This window comes from Cervus canadensis, chromosome 24, assembly GCF_019320065.1.
Source record: "Cervus canadensis isolate Bull #8, Minnesota chromosome 24, ASM1932006v1, whole genome shotgun sequence".
Taxonomy (NCBI): domain Eukaryota; kingdom Metazoa; phylum Chordata; class Mammalia; order Artiodactyla; family Cervidae; genus Cervus; species Cervus canadensis.
Window position 1 is genome coordinate 8,239,077 of NC_057409.1, and position 19,527 is coordinate 8,258,603.

Below are 19,527 nucleotides of genomic sequence, written 5' to 3' on the forward strand. Positions count from 1 at the left end.
GAAGGGAGTAGCAGAGGATGAGATGGTTGGATAGCATCACCGACTCAATGGACATGATTTTGAGCAAACTCTAAGAGATAGTGGAGTATGGTGGAGCCTGGCATGTTACCAGGGGGTGGCAAGGAGTCGGACATAGCTTAGTGACTGAACTACAACAAACCTGTCTTTGATATCTTGAGTCATAAAGTACTTTAGAAAAATGCTATACAAACAATTCTTGAAAGCTTTTTTCAGTGATTTACATTCTAGAGTTTTTTGGATGTATTTCATCCTGTTAAGGTTTGTCGTTTCAGTGTGTGTGTGTGTGTGATTGACTTCAGCCTGGTTTTCTTTGCAGCCTGCAGGAGGCCCAGAATAGAAAAGAAAAATACAGAACAGCTTAGGTCTTCTCAGGCTGCTCTCCTTTTCTGGATTTAATGCAAGGATTGGTTGCAGAACATAGCAGTGGTTCTAGTCTTGAGGCTCATGCATGACTTTCTGTACACCACCATTCCTCAAATATTTTCTCTCAGGACTTCTTTACACTCTTAAAAATGATTGAGAGTCCAAAGAACTTTTGTTTGTATGGGTTATATCTAAAATTTTTGCTGGATTAGAAATTAAGACAAGAATTTTGAAATACTAGTCATATAAAAATAGCAGTAATAAATCCATGAGAAGAGTGGTATGCTTTTACATTTTTACAGATTTCTTTAATATTAGACTTAATAGAAGATAACTTTGAGGACCCTCACAGTAGTCAGAGCCAATGTCAGTTAGGCTAAATGGAGTAATGATCTGGCATCCAGAGCAAAGCTGATAAGATGCCTCTTTTACTTGCGGGAAAACTGGTGAGAACAGATTCAGAGCAGGTGCATGGTAATCCTTCAGGAAGAAGCTGTGTTTGTCATCTTCATTGTTGTTGCTTTGTTCAGACCCCCTTCCTAGTCATCTGTGCATCATCTCTCCCTCTCCCTTTATTGTAAGTGTGTGCTTTGATAAAAGCTCTACTGTTGGTCCTAAACACTCTTATGCGTGGCAGGTCATTCATTCAACAGATAGTTGTTAAGTTTCTCTGGTGTTCAAGGTTCTGTGCTGGGCATTGAGAATAAAGCAGGGAACAAAATGGGCAGCTCCTTTGTTCTCATGGACTTTGCATTTAAAGAGTCATACAAAATGTTATTTAACTATAATATGATTCTTATGGTACAGGATACTCTGAGCATATAATGGGGTACCAGTCTGTACTGTTGGGTCAAGGAGGCCTTTTTTGAATAAATGTTCATGCTGCATGCTGAAGGATAAGTAGTATTGGAAGTGTTTCATTTAGTTTTAAGTTGTATTTCTTTAAGGATCTTATCTGTGACTGAGAAAGAAATGTAGAAAAATTGACCCTGAACAGTTTGAATGTTCCCAGTTGAGGGATGGACAGCTAACAGTTCAGAGATAAGTACTGATTATCTGAGTAGATCGTTGTCTTCTTTCTGAGACATTGTGGAATTCAGTGGAAGTCTTTGACTATGAGACGTTTATACAGAAGATAGTACTCTTCTCAAATTTTAATGTATGCACAAAGAGTCTAGGGATCTGGTTAAAACATAAGATTAGACTGAATAAGGGGTGGGCCCAGAAGTACTGCTTTTCTGAAAAGCTCATACATGATGCTGATGCTGCTGGTCCACGGACCACACTTTGAGTAGCAAGACTACAATTACATATAATAAGACTTTTAACAGGATACCAGCTGAACAAGAGGCTGTGCAAATATTCTATAGGTGGTGTCCAATAGGAAGAAGTATTTGATAACAGTAGAAGACAAAGCAGTTTGGTTCAAGAAGTATCATGCTACATAGTGAAAGGCAAAAGGGATTCACAGTTGCTATTACAGAGAGGACAGGAAAGCTGGGCATTGCAATAGATGATTACTAGCACAGCCAGAGGGGCTTCCCTGGTGACTCACGGTAAAGAATCCGCCTGCAATGCAGGAGACCTGGGTTCGATCCCCGGGTTGGGAAGATCCACTGGAGAAGGGAACGGCTACCCACCCCTGTATTCTGGCCTGGAGAATTCCATGAACAGAGGAGCCTGGCAGGCTATAAAATCCATGGGGTCGCAGAGTTGGACACAACTGAGTGACTTTCACTTCACTTTTCACTTTAAGCACAGCCAGAGAAATATTTCACAGACTCATTTCTGTGGTGAGGACCAAGTGAACTAAATGGCCATTAGTCTGCCTAGGGAAAAGGTCAGGTACTGAGGATTTATGGCCACCCTGTGGTAATTAATTATGTGACTCCAGAAAATGATCTAAGTGACAAGCTGCAAGAGATACTAGAGACAAAGCACTTTCTGCACTTTTGGTTGGGGGTGGGGGAAAGAATGTTCAGTACTATCTCTCATTAATCATAAGTGATTAATCCATAGATGGCCATATTTCTAAATAGATTCAATTTTAAAAAATGGTTATAAGTGGCAAGGGTAGGAATAGAATGGGGAGAAAAACCAATCTTATGGTTAATATCCACTGTGAAAAGGTCACCAACAGTAAGCCTAATATTTGCATATCTCTTCTGTATTTCACTGGCACCCAGAGTAGAAGTTATCAGACTATCAAAATACATTGTTGCTCTTCCTTTATTTCGGGATATTATTATGGAAAGTATCTTTTTGTTGCAATTATGCTTTAAATTTTTGTTCAGGATAGTTTACAGTAATTAGTAAATTTGTTTGAATTGGAGACTTAAAGTAACAACAAGTTAGCCATAAGTCATATTATGAACTATTAAATCAAGAAAAAATATGATTAAGTATAGCATATTTTTTCATGATTTAATAGAACTATTTTGGAATGTTATAATAATGGTTTAAAGTGGAGTGAAAGTGAAAGTGAAGTTGTGTCTGACTCTGTGCAACCCCATGGACTGTAGCCTGCCAGGTTTCTCCAACCATGGGATTTTCCAGGCAAGAAGACTGGAGTGAGTTGCCATTTCCTTCTCCAGGGGATCTTTCCAACCCAGGGATCAGCGAAGCCTGGTCTCCTGCACTGCAGGCAGACTCTTTACAGTCTGAGCCACCGGGGAAGCCTAAACCCTGTCTAAAATTTTCTCCCCCTCTAGAATGTCATCTCTTTGGATTTGTCAAGATCTTATGACCTTCAGAGTATGGGAGGAAAGGAATTAGTCAGATTTTCTACACTGATGAGCAGTCATTTTAAATTTCTTTTAACTTTTGTACCTGTACCTATAGAAGGTTAATAGGCATAATTTACTGATACAGAAAGCTCAGTGAATACTGAATTAGGCAACTGTCTTAAACATTCTAAAACTCTATTAGATTGAATCTATAAAGTTTGAAACTACTCCTAGAGTAAAATCAACTGTTAAGATTGCCTCTTGATTTTAGAGGTAGGCCTACCTAGAAGGGGGAGCCTGAGGAAAGCTGAGGGTATAGCACATGTTTGTGAAAGATCAAGTTTCCTTCAATATGTGTACTTCTAAACGTGACTATAAGAACTGAGTATCAGGAAACATGGGAGTTATGAGAGCAGTGGTTTGAAAAGAAATGAAATAAACCAAAAGGAACCCCCTTGAGTTACAGAATTGAAAATGAGTAGTCACTATAACAAAGATAATCATTTTCATAATGCTTTATAGGTTTAAATGATTGAGCTATTAAAAAGTATTCAACAGGTTGCCATTCTTAAGATTTGTTGTTGTTTAGTTGCTAAGTCATGTCTGACTCTTTGTAACCCCATGGACTATATAGCCCGCCAGGTTCTTCTGCCCATGGAATTTTCCAGGCAAGAATACTGGAGTGGTAGCCATTTACTTCTCCATAACGCTGTCTAAACAGTGAAATGGAATGTTGCCAGCTAGACCTGGCTCCTGCCATGCTTGGGAGCATCTCGGGCAGAGAGCAGTTGGTAGAACTCTTACGTTCTCCACCTGGGAAATAGTGACAACTAGCCTAAGGAGGTGCCCACCATGTCTTATTCAGCTACAAGGAAAAAACCACTTAATTTTAAAGCCAAACTTGGAAATCTAGTTTCAGACTAGATCTGTGCTCCTGAATGCCCGCATGACTCAGATATTCCTTCTAACAAACTATGCCTTGCTCTTCACTGGATCAGCAGTGGGTTTAATGAGTGATAATGAGAGCTCTGTTCTTATCTGGCTAACGTGACTCCAGTGGAATGAATGTAAAAGTCGGACTTAAGATTTAAACCTGTGTTTTAGTCTGCCTTGGGTTCCTTGATTCTACAGCAAACCTCTTCATCAGAACTTACTGTCATGCCTAAAGAAGTTCTACCAAGAATCAGTATTAGAAATTGACTCTAGTTGCAAATTATGTATCCTCATGATACTATAACTCAGAGGTCAAACCCACATCTCCCAGATTGCAGACAGACTCTACTGTCTTAGCCACCAGGGAACCCCACTATATAACATTAAGGGTCATTTGTGTCTGTTTCTGACATTCTTTACCTGTGTGGCTCTTTAGGGCATCAAAAGAATCCTCTATGCTGGATCCTGCTTTATTAGTGTTACTCCCAATAATATAAGTCTTTTTGTACCTTATTTTAATATATTTTAAAATTATTTATTAGAAGTCTTGATTTATTGTTCATGGTGTATATTCAAACAACTGGTTTAATCACAGCAATATTGGAATGTTTCTGTTGCAGAACACCGTGCAAAGCTATAGCCCAAGTCAAAGTGAATTTAGGCATTTTCAACCTTAATATCTTGGAAAATCTTTTTTTGAAATACCTATATTTAACCTGCTGTAGAACTGATCAAACTAAAGACCTTAGACTTAAAGACCTTAGAGACTTTTATTAATAGGCAGAGTTTGAAAGCTCCATTATCTTTAATACAACTCATTAGTTGTATGAGACCCATTCAAAGAATGCGTTTTTAGATTATATGAAAACTGTGTGTTTTTTTTTAATCCAGGCCCTCACTCTGCTTTGAGATTGTACAGTGGTTAGAAATGCATTCTGACTGGCTTATCAAAGTGTGTTCCTACTTCACAAAAGTCCAAAGGGAAGTGGGAGGACACATTAGCATCTCAGCTAGGGCAATGCTGGGATCCTTTAAGGTTTTTCCTTTAATGTACATTTTGATACCCTCATAGCCCTTAGAAGTGATTGGCATCTGCTCCCTAAGTTAATGTCTGTCTATTTGGGGAAGTTATGTGGTTTTTGTTTGGTTAATGCAGATGAATACTTTAGAGAGAAGTAAGAGGAGAAAGAGGGGAGAAAAAGAATTCTTCAAGCATGTAGGGATGCGCATCAAGAATTTCAAAGACTTCAAACAGATGTAGAGGGGTGGGGAAACAGCAAATTTGAAGTTGCTCAACCATGACATTTCTTCTAATGATGAACAGCTTGAAAGCTGTAATTTTGAGAGTGTTGCAGTGTTTTGAAGTCAGACACTTAGCACATTTTAAAATAGTGGTGAAATTTAAATGGGCTTTTTCCATCTTAAATGGAATTAAGCATTTTGGGTCATCTTATTTTGATAGTTGTGGGTCTCAGAATGAACACCAGAGCTTTTAAAATTTACATGGGCCATGGCAGCATCTCTTTTTGTCTTTTATCTCCATTGTTTTCATAGTATAGAAAGATATTTTTCTCTTTTAAATAAAGTAGTGCATTTTCATTTTCTAGTTCTTCACCAATGACCTTGAATTCTTTATTTTCATATTTTGCAGTACATTTTTATACCTGAAGTTCCTGGTGGTGTGGGCACTTGTCCTCCTGGCAGATTTTGTCCTTGAATTCAGATTTGAGTACCTATGGCCATTTTGGCTTTTCATCAGAAGCGTCTATGATTCCTTCAGATACCAGGGACTGGTATGTTTATTAATACATGTTTTTAAAGTATAAAGGATTTAATTACCCCTCTCAGAAAGTCTTCAATAACTGCTAGTGAAACTGTTTAAAGTAGGTTTTATTAGCAATACTTAGGTGACTGTATTGAGCTAACAGAGTCTGTGGGCTGAAACTGCCCTTTCAGGCCACTTTGTCTAAATCCACTGATCAAATCATTAAACTCCCTCCTCCTCTCCCATTCCAGTGAAAAGAAGGGGAGGAAGGTAGGCGTTCAGGAGGGAGAGGCAGAGTAGCCGGGGAAGCAGTAATTACCTACCCAGCCCTGCTCTGAAGTACCTCTGGGGCCTCTGGCTTAGTGATCGGGTTAGAGTTAGAACAGTGGTTCTCAAACTTTGTGTGCTCGGGACCATTGACACTCTTAACAACTGTTGAGGACTCCAGAAGGCTTTTATTTGTGTGGGTTACATTTACCCATATTTACTATATTAGAAATGAAATCTAGAAAAAACTTTGATGCTTTTTTAATTTAAATAAAATTTTTAAATTTTATTTAAAATAAAATTCTAATTTAAAATAAAAATTTAATACTTCAGTCACTTAAAATAACAATAATAAACCCATTACATGTTAATACACATGTTAATACATGTTAATACACATTAAATTTTAAAATGAAAACTGTATATTCCAAAACAGAAAAGAAATGAAAAGATTTGACTACATTTTTGAAAACCTCTCTAATGTTTGGCTTAATAGAAGACAACTGATTTTCATATCTACTTCTAAACTCAGTTATTACCAATATCATGTGTCATGTAATCAATGATTTTAATCAGTGAATATCAATGTCATGTATTCTAGAAGACACCACCATACTCCTGAGTAAATGAGTGTGAAAGAGATAATGCCTTAGTATTATTATGAAATTATTTTACTTGGAAGACTTCTGAAAGGATCTCAGAAATCCCCAGGGATCCGCAGACCGTGTTTGGAGAACTGCTGGATTAGAGCAAGGGCACAGGCCCTTGACTTGCTCCCTTGATTGACCTGTAGTTCTGTTGTGTTCCAGAGTCACATCTTAAACCTGTAACTCTTCTCCCCAGGCCTGGTACTCTGGTCAGAGCAAATCCATGCCTTGAAAAGGTGGTTTCGGGCTCATGTCCTGTTAGCAATAGATAATGCTGTATCCAGAGGAAGCTGCATTGTTGGACATCTGCGCTATTCTTAACCACAGTTGTGTTTCATCTGTGTTCCAACAGCCTATCCTTTAAGAATGAGGCTATTTAGTAATGTTTTATGAGGAGAGAGGAGAATTTTCTGTGTTAAATTCTGTTTCTTTTAGGTAACCCACCTGTGTAATCCAAATAAACTCACTGTGAATCAACCTCCATTTGTTCTGGTCCAATTCTTCATGATTTGAGGCCATAAATAGGATTACTCTTCAATGCTAAATTAACCACATCTTTTTATATGGGTGATTTAAAATATTTAAAATTTCCTGTAATGTGCTCTGTAGTTATTGCGTAGCAGCTTCAGAGATTTTGTTCAACGTGCTTTTAATAATCTCTGTTTGAAATGAACACTTCTAATATGTGCTTTTTATTTTGTCTTTCCCTTTAGGCCTTCTCAGTATTTTTTGTTTGTGTAGCATTCACGTCAAATATAATATGTCTGCTATTTATCCCCATTCAATGGCTTTTTTTTGCTGCTAGTACATATGTGTGGGTTCAATACGTATGGCACACAGGTAAGTCTTAATGGTTTCTTAGATGGATCGAAATCTTAGATTCACACTTCTCAAATGTGATTTCCTTGAATAGATTATTTAGAATTGAGTTTAATGTGGACATTTTATAAAGATTCCTTTTCATACGAGATTATAGTGTACCTTTAAAGTATGTTTCTTTTTTGTTAAATCAAAAGTTTAAGCCTTTATGATTTGATATTTTGATTATAGTCATTTCAATTACCAACTCTCATTATGAAGTATCCATATTTTTTAAAAAATTAAAGCAATTATTATTTAGGTAGACTTGAAGACAGCCATGTGCCAAATAAGAAAAATGTTCCTGCAGCTTTAGCATTGAAAGGAATGTCAGAAGTCATTTAGTTGAACCTTTATTTAGTATAAGAATCCCCACAGCATTGCTGGCACATGGTGTTTTAATCTCTGATTGAAAATCTACAATGCAAGAAACTTACTAGTGTCGTTTTGGGGCAGTTGGAATAGAAAATTCTTCCTTGTACTGAGCCAGAATTTTCCTCCTTACACTTTTGACCCAGAATATCTTGACTGTCTTGGGGTGCACTGATCACTTCGAGTTGAGAAAGTGCTTTCTGCAGAAAAATAGATGGGAATATACAGAATATATATTTTTTTCAATTTCAGCAGGCTTACAGACCATCCCTCTAATCCAAACATTGGACCCCTGTGTTAGAGCCACACTGAATAGGTGTACTCTTCCGTCCATGTTAACATTTCTTTAGACTAAAACCCACTGTCATATCCTCTCATGTTCTTTTCTGTAGACAAAGCATCTCTGATTTCATCAGCTTTTCCTTGTATGTTATTTTAAGCACTTTCACCATTTTGGTCTCCCTAGTTCTTAGTGGCTCTCTAAACCACAGTGTACATTTCAGGTGTGTTCTGGCTTGAGTGAAACTACATAGTCACCTCCCTTCTTCTTAGAGCTATTCTTATGCTATTACAAACTAAGATGAGATGAGATGTTTTAATAATTCCAGTCCACTACGAAGCCTGCACATAGGACACATGGGGATGTGAGGACTGGCCCACAGACATGTGGGGATGTCGCACTTGTCTGCGAAAGCTGCATGAAACTTGATTCCGAGGCCCAGCTGTAACCTGTAGCATTTTGACCATTGAAAGAGCACCAACTAATAAAAGCTCTCTGGAGCAGCATTCATCCTCTTCTCTAAATGCTAGAAGGATGATGTTGTCCCATGTTAGGAGACACAATTCAGCTGTATTTTTGAAGTATCTGCTGTGAGCATGGTTTTCTCCATCTTTAGCACTCTCTCATATCTGACTGAATTTATAAGCTAGCATGCTTCTTCCTTAGTCTGCTTTCCTCTAGTTAAAGTGATTTTTCTATATACCAGGTTTTACTTGTATTTTCTTGTCCTGGGCCTCAGTTTCGAGTGAGTTGCTATTTACACTTATTCTCTCTAGGTCTCAGCTTTTTTTCTGTCATATGAGGGTGGAGTGATCTAGATAATAATTAAAGGAACCTTCCAGCTCAGATAATCTGTGACTCTGATGAACTATAATGATTTTCTAAGTTGCTTTAATAGTGTCTTATTAGTTGAGAAAAAGCTACTCATGTAACTATTAATAGAATTGGAATTCAGTGGGTGACCCACAAGGCAGCAATGAAGCTAATGTAATAAATGATATTGGTCTCTCTTTAGCTCTAGGCTCAGAAATGCATGTTGGAATACCTAAGTTATGAAATGCATTTTAATTCAGAGTGGTTAGTGAGCAAACAGAACAAACCCTGTGTTCTTATTAGGCCCAGTAAATATGAGTGCAATTTTTATAGGTTGGGATCAATTTCTCTTTCATTGTTAAAATTTAACATTTTTAAAAAGAATGTTAGGAATGGTTGATGAAACTATATATATTGCCACAAGAGCATGAAAATATTATGTCATTAGTTTTTCCTTATTGTTAAGAGGGAGAAAACAGGATATAAAACTGTATGTACAACATTAAACTATTGAACTATTAAACTAGTTCAAAAATATTTTCAGTGTGGTTTTATTTATTTAGATGTAGGAATATGAGTAATATGTCCAAATTTTTCTATTTTTCCTGTAATATGCTTATTTTGTTTATGATAACTTTAGAATTTAATATAGAAATTAGATATTTACAGAATGTAAATTTTTTGAAATGTATTTTGAAATGAATTTGAAAATGGATAATCCTAAGGATTGCCTTTTGTCTTTCTACCTTGCAAAAATACCCTTTTTTTGATTTATTAAATCTATAAGAATGGTTGAAGCCATTAGCTGTTTTCACAGGACTTTGTCTGTCTTATCTTATGGACTAGGTCTTTGGGGACTTGAATTCTCCTTAGAAGCAGATTCAGTATTGTTTCTGTGAATTTGGACACAATTTATATAAACTCTGGGCCTCACTTTGCTCTTCCATAAAATGAGGAAGTTGGACTAAGTGGGACTAATCTTTGGGACTAGTTTTTCTAGTCCCAAGATTCTGTAATTTTTCTTCTGTTTCATCCGTTCCAAAGAGTCTTAGAAAAAAGCCTTCTAGTCCTTCAGGTCACTGAGTTTTCCCTCCATTTGTCTGTTCTGTAACTGGCTTGCTTTATACACTCTCAAAGGGGATCTTTCCAGAGTTATAGCTCTCATGTCTTTGTGTTCCATCTTCATAAAATACTCCCTTATTAGTCATGTCCTCACATGGATGGACCTAGCCTACAAACTTTGACTCTAAAATCCAGTGAAAATTATCTGATTATTTGAGTCTTGTTTATTCTATTGCAAATTGCTTTTTCATCTGTTGAAAATTGTTTTTAATTACAAAAGGAATATGAGCTTGTAGTTAAGAAAGAAAACTTTTTTGAATAATACTTGAATGTCAGAAACATTTCTTAGTGCTGTAATTCATTCTTTAAAAATTGTTTTTTTTTTTTACATATCATTCTATAGTAATACAGGTCTTCATCCTTTTGAAAAGTTGCATGATATTTCATTATATAGATTTATTATAATTCAGCAGTTCCTATTGATAGGCATTTAAGTTAATTCCAAATTCTAGTTTTTGCTATTGCAAATAATACATTGAAGATTCTTTTTTTTTTTTCATTTATTTTTATTAGTTGGAGGCTAATTACTTTATAATAATGTATGAACATTCTTATACATTTATTCCAGGGCTCTTTTATATGTCTATAGGATAGATTCCTGGAATTGGAATTTCTGGGTCAAAGGTATAAGTATTTTTAATTATACTGCCAAATTGCCTTATAACAAAGTTACCCCAATTTATATTCTTGCTAAGAATGAGAGGGAAGCCGTTCACACATCTTCCCTGTACTATTACCCATCTTCAAAATTTTGGCTTTATCTGATAGGTTAAAATAATCGAGTCTCATTTAAAAATTTTTATCTCCCTAAGCAGTAGGGAAGTTGACATCTTTTCACATGTTTTTAAACTGTCTATAACTGAGTCACTGAGCGCACACACACACACACACTTTTTTTCTTTTATAACTTCCAATTTTTTTTCTTCAGTTGCCTTTTTTATTGATTTGTAGGAGGTCTTTGCATGCTAGGGCTATGATTTCTTTGTTTTACATATGTTGTAAATATTTTCTGCCAGAATACTATTTTTTATTTTTGTCTGTGATTCCATAGCATGTTTTGTCATAGGAAAGCTTTCAATTTGGATCAAATTGCTTTTTAATTAGTTTCAAAGTCTTAAACTTACTGTTGTTGAACCAGTCTCCCAAACAATCCATCTGTTATATTAGCTAATGTTTCATTGATGCTTGTCTCTCTGCTGCTTTCCCACAGAAAGGGGAGTGTGTTTGCCCACAGTATCCCTCTGGATACTCTTTGTTTATATTGAAGCAGCAATTAGATTTAAAGATCTCAAAAATTTTCATGTAGACCTTTGTCGCCCATTTGCTGCTCACTGGTGAGTATTATGTATATTCTTAATCTGTAATCCTGTTCAGTGTTTTCAATGTAGAATGGTAAATTTAATTGTAAATTTTTTCTTAGAGATATTATACGAGTTCAGAAGACAACATAACATGGGGTGGTAAAGAACATGAGCCCTCTAGTCAGGGAGATGAGTGTTTGAATCCCAGCTCTGCCCCCTAACAGCTTTGTGCTTTGGACACGTCACCCTCTCTAAGCCTTAGTTCTCTTACCTATATATTGGGAAGCTGTCTCATGGAATGTCATGGGAAAGATGAAATGAAGTGATATATGTAAAGTGTTTAATTAGGTCCATGTACATAAGTGTCTGATACTTGTTATCTGTTTTTATTGTAATCAATGATGATTCCAAAAAGTCTTGATGAAATATATGACTATTTCATGGAGCTTAAATGATTTTAAAATTTCCTTTGCATGTTTACAAAAGCAAGATAATATTATTAATAATTTTTAAGGACTATTATTTTTAACCTTAAACCATGAAACATTTTTTTAAAATAAGCTTGATTTTTGTTTATATCTATTATAGAAATTACCACTTAACTGTATATTTCTTTCAAATATACCAATTTTTGCTAATATTTATGGTAGAAACCAAAACAAATAAGAACCAACAACCAAAAAATAGTTACCAATATATTTAAAATCTTCACAAACAAGTGAATTAAATAGACTTGGTCAATAAACTTGTCACTATAAATTTGTGGTGTGATCACATTTAGACTAATTATAATTGATAAATTATAAGTTTTAATGTTAATGAGACTTCCCTGGTGGCGGTAAAGAATCCTCTTGCAATGCAGGAGATGCAGGAGACGCAGGTTCGATCCCTGGGTTAGGAAGATCCTCTGGAGAAGAAAATGGCAACCCACTCCAGTATTCTTGCTTGGGAAATCCCATGGACAGAGGAGCCTGGCAGGCTATATAGTCTGTGGGGTTGCAAGAGAGTCGGACATGACTTAGCGACTAAACAACAGCATTAATGAAGCTTAAGAAAAGTTTTGACAGACAGTGTTTTCAGAGGCTTTGAAACAATATTAGACTGATGGCTTGAACGAAAATATTTCAGATTTTTGTCCCAGAGATTAGAGTTTTAAGTACAGCTGGTTTAACTTGTTGGTGCAAAACAAATGTTGGCTCTGATAATATCAGATACTTGGTTAAACGATTCTTAATTTATGTTTGATAGAGTGTTTGTGAACTAATTTTCCAGAAATAGCTGGTGACAGGCATTTCTCAGGCAGTAAGATGATGAGTCACCTGAATTTGACCCTGCCTTCTAGTATTGAAAACCAAATGATGTGTTTGATTTTAATGCTTGCAATGTTTCCTTATGACCACTCATAAAATCTCTACCTTTTTAGTTTTTAAAAACATGCAGATAGGGGTCGGCAAGATGAAAAAAAAGAAAAAAAAAAGGAAAAAAAAAAAAAACATGCAGATCCCTAAGTCCTAACCATGCATGAGGCAGGTTCCATGTTAATCAAAGACTTTAGCCACTGTATCCAACAGTCCCTGTGGTAACTCTTGAGTGTATTTGAAGATTGCCAGGGCCTAATGAGCAGCTTCTTATGGTCCAACGGTCCTGCTGTTCCATAGGAATTTGTTCTGCATGCTAGCTGCCTGATTTCCACACCAGCCATATTTATTTGTGTTTACTGAGTGCTCAGCTCTTATCATCATCTGTGGTGGTGAATCAGCCATAGGGTCCTCATGTGCTTGATGCATGTGTTGCTTGTTTTCTTAACTTACATTTACTAGCAGAACTGTTTTCTTTGTAGTATTGGATACCCTGTGGTGACTTTGGGCTTTGGCTTCAAAAGTTACGTAAGCTACAAAATGCGGTTGAGGAAGCAAAAAGAAGTGCAAAAAGAGAACGAATTTTACATGCAGCTTCTTCAACAAGCCCTCCCTCCGGAGCAACAGATGCTACAGAAGCAAGAAAAAGAGGCTGAGGAAGGTAGGTCTTTACTCTAAAGCTGTTGGCTCAATAGGTTAGTTATTAGTTTGTTTGTCAGTAGTATTTTTTCAGAAAAGTTGCTAGGGCTTTGGAAAATTACCATGGCTTTTTGTGTTTTCTGGTGTTCCTCTTTAGGACTGTTGCTTTACTTGGTCATGAAATACAGAATATGTATGATGTTTTCTGCCTAGTGTCTTAAGACCATGTGCTTTTAAATATGTTTATTTTTTAAATTTATTTCATTTCCTTTTATAGTTTATTTTCTATTTTAATATTTTGTTATGAAGATTTTAAAATATTTATTCTCAGTGACAGTAGTATATGTAAATATGTGCATTTGTAATTGAAGCAAGCCAAGTATAAGCCAGATAGAGATGTAAACACAAAATTGTTTTACAAATCAGAATTCTTCTAAATAGAGCAAACATGGCTAGGTTTTATTTTAAATGGTTTGTATAATGCAACATGGATCTTAGAATGACCTTTTTCTAATACAACCTCTCTCATGAATATGTAACCAATTCAATAAGTAAACAGACAGCAATACCAGTTTTCTTTGGTTTTTGTTTTTAGTTGATACATGACAAAATCTTGTTCTCTGGTGTGGTGCAAAATTCTCTCTTCAAATACACTTTGTCGAGTTGAATATGTAGACCTATACTGAAAATTCATTGTAAAGCGTCCTAGTAAATGATAACAGACTTATTACTTTAACAATAGAGGCAAGACAAAGGATAGGTGCTCTGTATGCTAACATCACACCTGTTTGTTTCATTTAATCTTTCTTTTCAGTAAAGTTATTAAATTTGCTTAATCCAAGCATCTTTTTAAATGTGGCCTTTTAAGATTATGATCTGCCTATGTCCTGTCACCCCAGTGAGAGACAAGTTTGATTTGACTGATAAGTGAGGTATAACTTAATTGTAAAATCCTCATATTCTTTTCAAGGTCAGAACTTTAATGACTTGGTGTTTAGAAATGATGGTGATTTTCTAAATGTGCAGCTTCTCAAATTTTTTTGGCCTTGCTTTCGAAGTTAGCATAATGTGGTATGGTTATTGCTTCTGAATGAGCTTGCAACTTAATGTAGTGTGTTTCTAAGTGTAGATGATGCAGTTTGTTGAATCAATCCATTTTGTTTTTTTACAACTAAATATTCCAGTGTGGGGTTTTTTTTTTTTTTTTTGCTTGTTGGTTTGTTTTTGGTATTGTAGCAGCCAAAGGATTACCTGATATGGATTCCTCAATCCTCATACACCACAATGGAGGTATCCCAGCCAACAAAAAACTCTCTACAACTTTGCCAGAGATAGAGTACCGAGAAAAAGGGAAAGAAAAAGACAAAGATGCCAAAAAACACAACCTTGGAATAAATAACAACAATATTCTACAACCTGTAGACTCTAAAATACAAGAAATTGAGTATATGGAAAACCATATCAATAGTAAAAGATTAAATAATGATCTTGTGGGAAGTACAGAAAATCTCTTGAAAGAGGACTCATGCACTGCTTCCTCAAAAAACTACAAAAACGCCAGTGGAGTTGTGAACTCCTCACCTCGAAGTCACAGCGCCACGAACGGGAGCATCCCTTCCTCATCTAGTAAAAATGAGAAGAAGCAGAAATGCGCCAGCAAGAGCCCGAGCGCTCACAAGGACCTAATGGAGAACTGCATCCCTAATAACCAGCTGAGCAAGCCGGACGCGCTGGTGAGGTAAGGGGCGCTGTGTCCTTACCACACTTCCCGTAGGCTGGACTTGGGTCTCGAGAAGCGTATTTCCGAGTAGGCCTGCAGGGATTGTTTGTGATCAGATACTGTGACAGTGAACTCTGTGGTGTTGAGACGTTTAGTGTTTCTTCCCCACGGGTCTGTTGGTCACCCGCGCCATTGTCCAGGAGCATTGACTCCAGCCCTTTCCAGTGTTCTCAGTGTGAGGTGATAGTGATTACTTCCCACACTTGACAGATTTACACATAACTTGATTCTTCTGGTGGTTTTGAGAGGCGTATCTTTAGTCTTTTTTCTATTTGCATATCCAAAGATCATGTGGCATAGTCACGAAAAGAAGAGTTTGTGGCCTGTTCATGCAAATCTTTGTCAGACAGGTACAAAAAATAATCTTTCTAAAAATTCCATAGGTAAATGCAGTTAATCCTTGAACAACACGGGTTTGAACTGCGTGGGACCACTTATATGTGTTTTTCAGTAGTAAATACGGCAGTACTACATAGCCCCTAGTTGGTTGAGTTTGCGGATGTGGAGGAACCATGGATATGGAGGGCCAACTATAAATTACACTGGGAGTAATCTGCATATTGTTCAAGGGTCAACTGTACAGTGTTAGATATAGATTTTAATTAGAAATGTTTCTTTTCCCATGTTTAAGTTAAACATTGTTGTATTACCTTGATTGGCTCAGACTTCATTTTTCTATCTTTTACGTATTTTATAAAATACACATACATTCCTTTTACTTCATCAGTCAGTCAGTTTAGTTGTTCAGTCATGTCTGACTCTTTGCGACCCCATGGACTGCAGCACGCTGGGCCTCCCTGTCCATCATCAACTCCTGGAGTTTGCTCAAACTCATGTCAGTCGAGTTGGTGATGCCACCAACCACTTCATCCTCTGTCGTCTCCTTCTCCTCCTGGCTTGAATCTTTCCCGGCATCAGGGTCTTTTCTAATGAGTCAGTTTTTTGCATCAGGTGGCCAGAGTATTGAAGCTTCAGCATCAGTCCTTCCAATGAATATTCAGGACTGATTGCTTGACTGGTTTGATCCCCTTGCAGTTCAAGGGACTCTCAAGAGTCTTTTACTTCATATCTTTCAATTTGGAAATTGAGATCTGAACTGGAGCTTTTTAATTTTTTTTCTCTTTATTATTTTTTAAAATTGGAGTGTAATTGATTTACAGTGTTGTGTTAGGTTCTGGTGTGCAGCAAAGTGATTTAGTTATACATATATCTCTACATTCTTTTTCATATTCTTTTCCATTATGGTTTATTATAGGATATTGAATATAGTCCTCTGTGCTATACAGTAAAATTTTGTTTATCTATTTTATATGTAGTAGTTGGTATCTGCTAATCCCAAACTCCTAATTTATCCCCCTACCCCCTTTCCTCTTTGATTACCATAAGTTTGTTTTCTATGTCTATGTGTCTCTTTCTGTTTTGCAAATACATTCATTTTGCCGTATTTTAGATTCCACATATAAATGAAATCATATGGTATTTGTCTTTCTCTGACTGACTTCTCTTAGTATAATAATCTCTATATCCATCTGTATTACTGTGTATGGCATTATTTCATGGAATTTTTAAAAAGTACATAGCTCAAGAGGGCCGCTGTGACTCCCTCTCTCCACTGAGTTATCTCATGTTCCTGTTTGGCTTGTTTCAGAGCAGACAATTTATGAGGGAAAGTTTCTAGTATTATAAACTATATGAATTAGATTAATAATTTGTTTTAGTTTTCTGATTGGCAGCTAGATAAAGGGAAACACAGGTGGATTCTACTCCTTGAGGCTCTAGAGGTTTTGTAGCCCTTGGCCACTATTGGAAACATACCGTGCTGCCGCTGCTGCCAGGCTGACATTCACGTGTGTTGTTTTTGACATTCTGCCCCATCATGCCCTGTGGAGAAAACACTTAGCAGACAGCTGTCTTTCATTTGCCCAGGGGAAAAAGACCAATCAGTTGACCTTCTATGTCAAAGGGAATATCTCACAAATTTACTATATGCTATAAATGAAACATCTGCCACCAGCTTTTTAACATGCTCTCTCCTGCACAATTTTAATAATAGCAGTCAAGTCAAAACAATTTTCCTCTGTTGGGTGTTAAGAGAGAGCAATCAAGGCTCAGTCCTGTGATACCATCTCACTTGGGCCCCACTTGTCATGTTGGTTAACTCTACTGCCTCATCTGCCTTTAGTAAAGAATTTCAAGGATGGCCTGTTTTCCAGTTGTGGGTCCAGTGCTCCTGTGCCCGCTCCTGAGGTGTATCCCTCTTCCTGTGGTCACTGATGTGTATTCTGCTGTGCCTTGATCTGAAGGGCTCCAGAGTATTACTCTGTTTTAGGGATACCTGCTGTCAAATACATAAATATAAAATATTAAATAGTTTCATAAGCTTCCATGGGATTATTTTCAACTTTTCATGTAATATTATAAAAAATAGATGATATAAATATCCAACAATGGGGAGAAACTTAAATACTTACAGTCCATCTATTTGATGGATTTTTAATACAGACATTAAAAATCATATTTTAAGACATAATATAGGATTGTGCTTATAATATTTCATGAAGAAAGTAGAGAGGAATCTTACTGAAAGCATTTTGTTTTTCTGATATACACAGAGAAAGAATTTGACGGGAAAGGAGCCAAAACGATAATAGTAGTTATTTCCCCTTGATAGTATTGGGGCTTTTAGTTTTTCTTTCATCTTTCATGCATTTTAAAGTTTTTCTGTGATAAAAATGAAAGTTTATGAAAGGAAAATATATCTTCCTTGACTTCATATATGTTTTGACATTAAGACTCTAACGGATCCAAACCTGACATGTTTGAGCTGTTAGCCAGAGAGTGGATTTGTTATCTTGAGATGGAAAAGGCTGGGCTCGAAGTCTCTTCGACAGTCTGTACATGAGTTCTTCGCTCTTGCAGGTACATCCAGGGCTGTGTACAGGTCCAGGCTGGCTAAAGGGATAAGACTGATTGTCCCTTTTATAAATTTTTTAAAAATCACTTGAAAACCAGTGTTATATTATTAGTAGTAAATGCAACACATTCCACATAGCTATGTGTGTCTCAATAACATGGTTGAAAACTGCTATATTTGCGGAACCAATTCATTGAATTTGCAGGGGGGAATTCATTAATATACCACTTTCAAAGAGAAGTCTTGAAGATTGGTATGGCTGTCAAAGTAAGGTCTGATGGTCGTTCCCTGTTAAGGAGGAAGCAGTCCTTTAGGTCTTTTCATTGTCTCTCCAAGCTCCAAGCATGTTCTCTAGTGTGCTGTATACCACAGACTGACAGATGACTGCACAAAGGCCAAAGCTGGCCCACTGACTGTTTTTGTAAAATAAGTTTTATTGAAACGTAGCCACACTCATCCATTTGTGTAGTGTCTGTGGCTGGCTTATGGTGGCAGAGTTGAGTAGTTGTGACAGAAACTCTTTTGCCTACAAAGCCAAAGATGTTCCTAGCCAGCAACTAAAATGTATGCTGGTAGATTGCTACGGTTGGGGAAGGTGAGGAACTTGGCAATAAGCATTGCCTGTAGGCCACTTTCCAGGAAAAGTTTGGCAACTTGCTAAAGCATCTTTTGGTTTGAGAAATAAGTATCTTACAAAATGACCCAATTTCTGCCAGCTTGATTTCTGAATTCTTTACCCAAGTTATTTAGAGACAGACTTAAAATATTGGTAGCCAAAAATATTTTTAATTTTGACATGGAAAAAATTCTGTATATAAACAAAAAAGGAATGAGGAAGATCAGTTATTTTAACTAAGTGCTGGGTTAGAAAGGAATCATGTAAATTAGAATGAGGTTTGCTCAATTTTTTTCTCCAAGTGGTCAGTTTTTAAATATTTTCAGTGTGCAAAAAATTATAGAAAATTTAGGTGGAAAAAAGGAGACATATGACACAAATCACTTAAATTTTTGTTGTATTTTCATCAACTGAATTTGTATAGATGTGGCCATAGCGTTTGTGTAGTTTTTTCGTCCTGATTTTTCACCTAAATTATATTGAAATCATTTTCCCAACTTAGCCTAACCCTGGTTTTCACTTGATGTGGAATATTCCATGGCAGTTCGGTATGATCATTCAGTGATCTGTCTGAGGTCCAGTAGGTCAGAGTGTAACACCTGAGCTGCTTTCCTGTAGCCTCAGGGCCTGCAAGCAGAAGAGCCAGCACTGCTGTGCTTGGCACAGTGCTCCCTCTCAAACACAGCCCAAGACTGCAGGGTTTCTTGTTTGGGACTTGTTACTTGTTTCAGTTTCCTGGTTAAGGGAGAGAA

At 36.6% G+C, this 19,527-nt stretch overlaps 1 protein-coding gene across 1 annotated transcript in view; it reads left to right on the top strand.

Annotated features, from left to right (window-relative positions):
* MACO1 (macoilin 1) overlaps positions 1-19,527 on the top strand; it is a 65,697-nt gene that overhangs the window by 9,009 nt on the left and 37,161 nt on the right. The window contains exons 2-6 of the mRNA XM_043444981.1: positions 5,695-5,836; positions 7,436-7,562; positions 11,378-11,501; positions 13,309-13,487; positions 14,702-15,203. Of these exons, the coding sequence (XP_043300916.1) occupies positions 5,695-5,836; positions 7,436-7,562; positions 11,378-11,501; positions 13,309-13,487; positions 14,702-15,203 (1,074 nt within the window). The remainder of the gene's footprint in view (positions 1-5,694; positions 5,837-7,435; positions 7,563-11,377; positions 11,502-13,308; positions 13,488-14,701; positions 15,204-19,527) is intronic.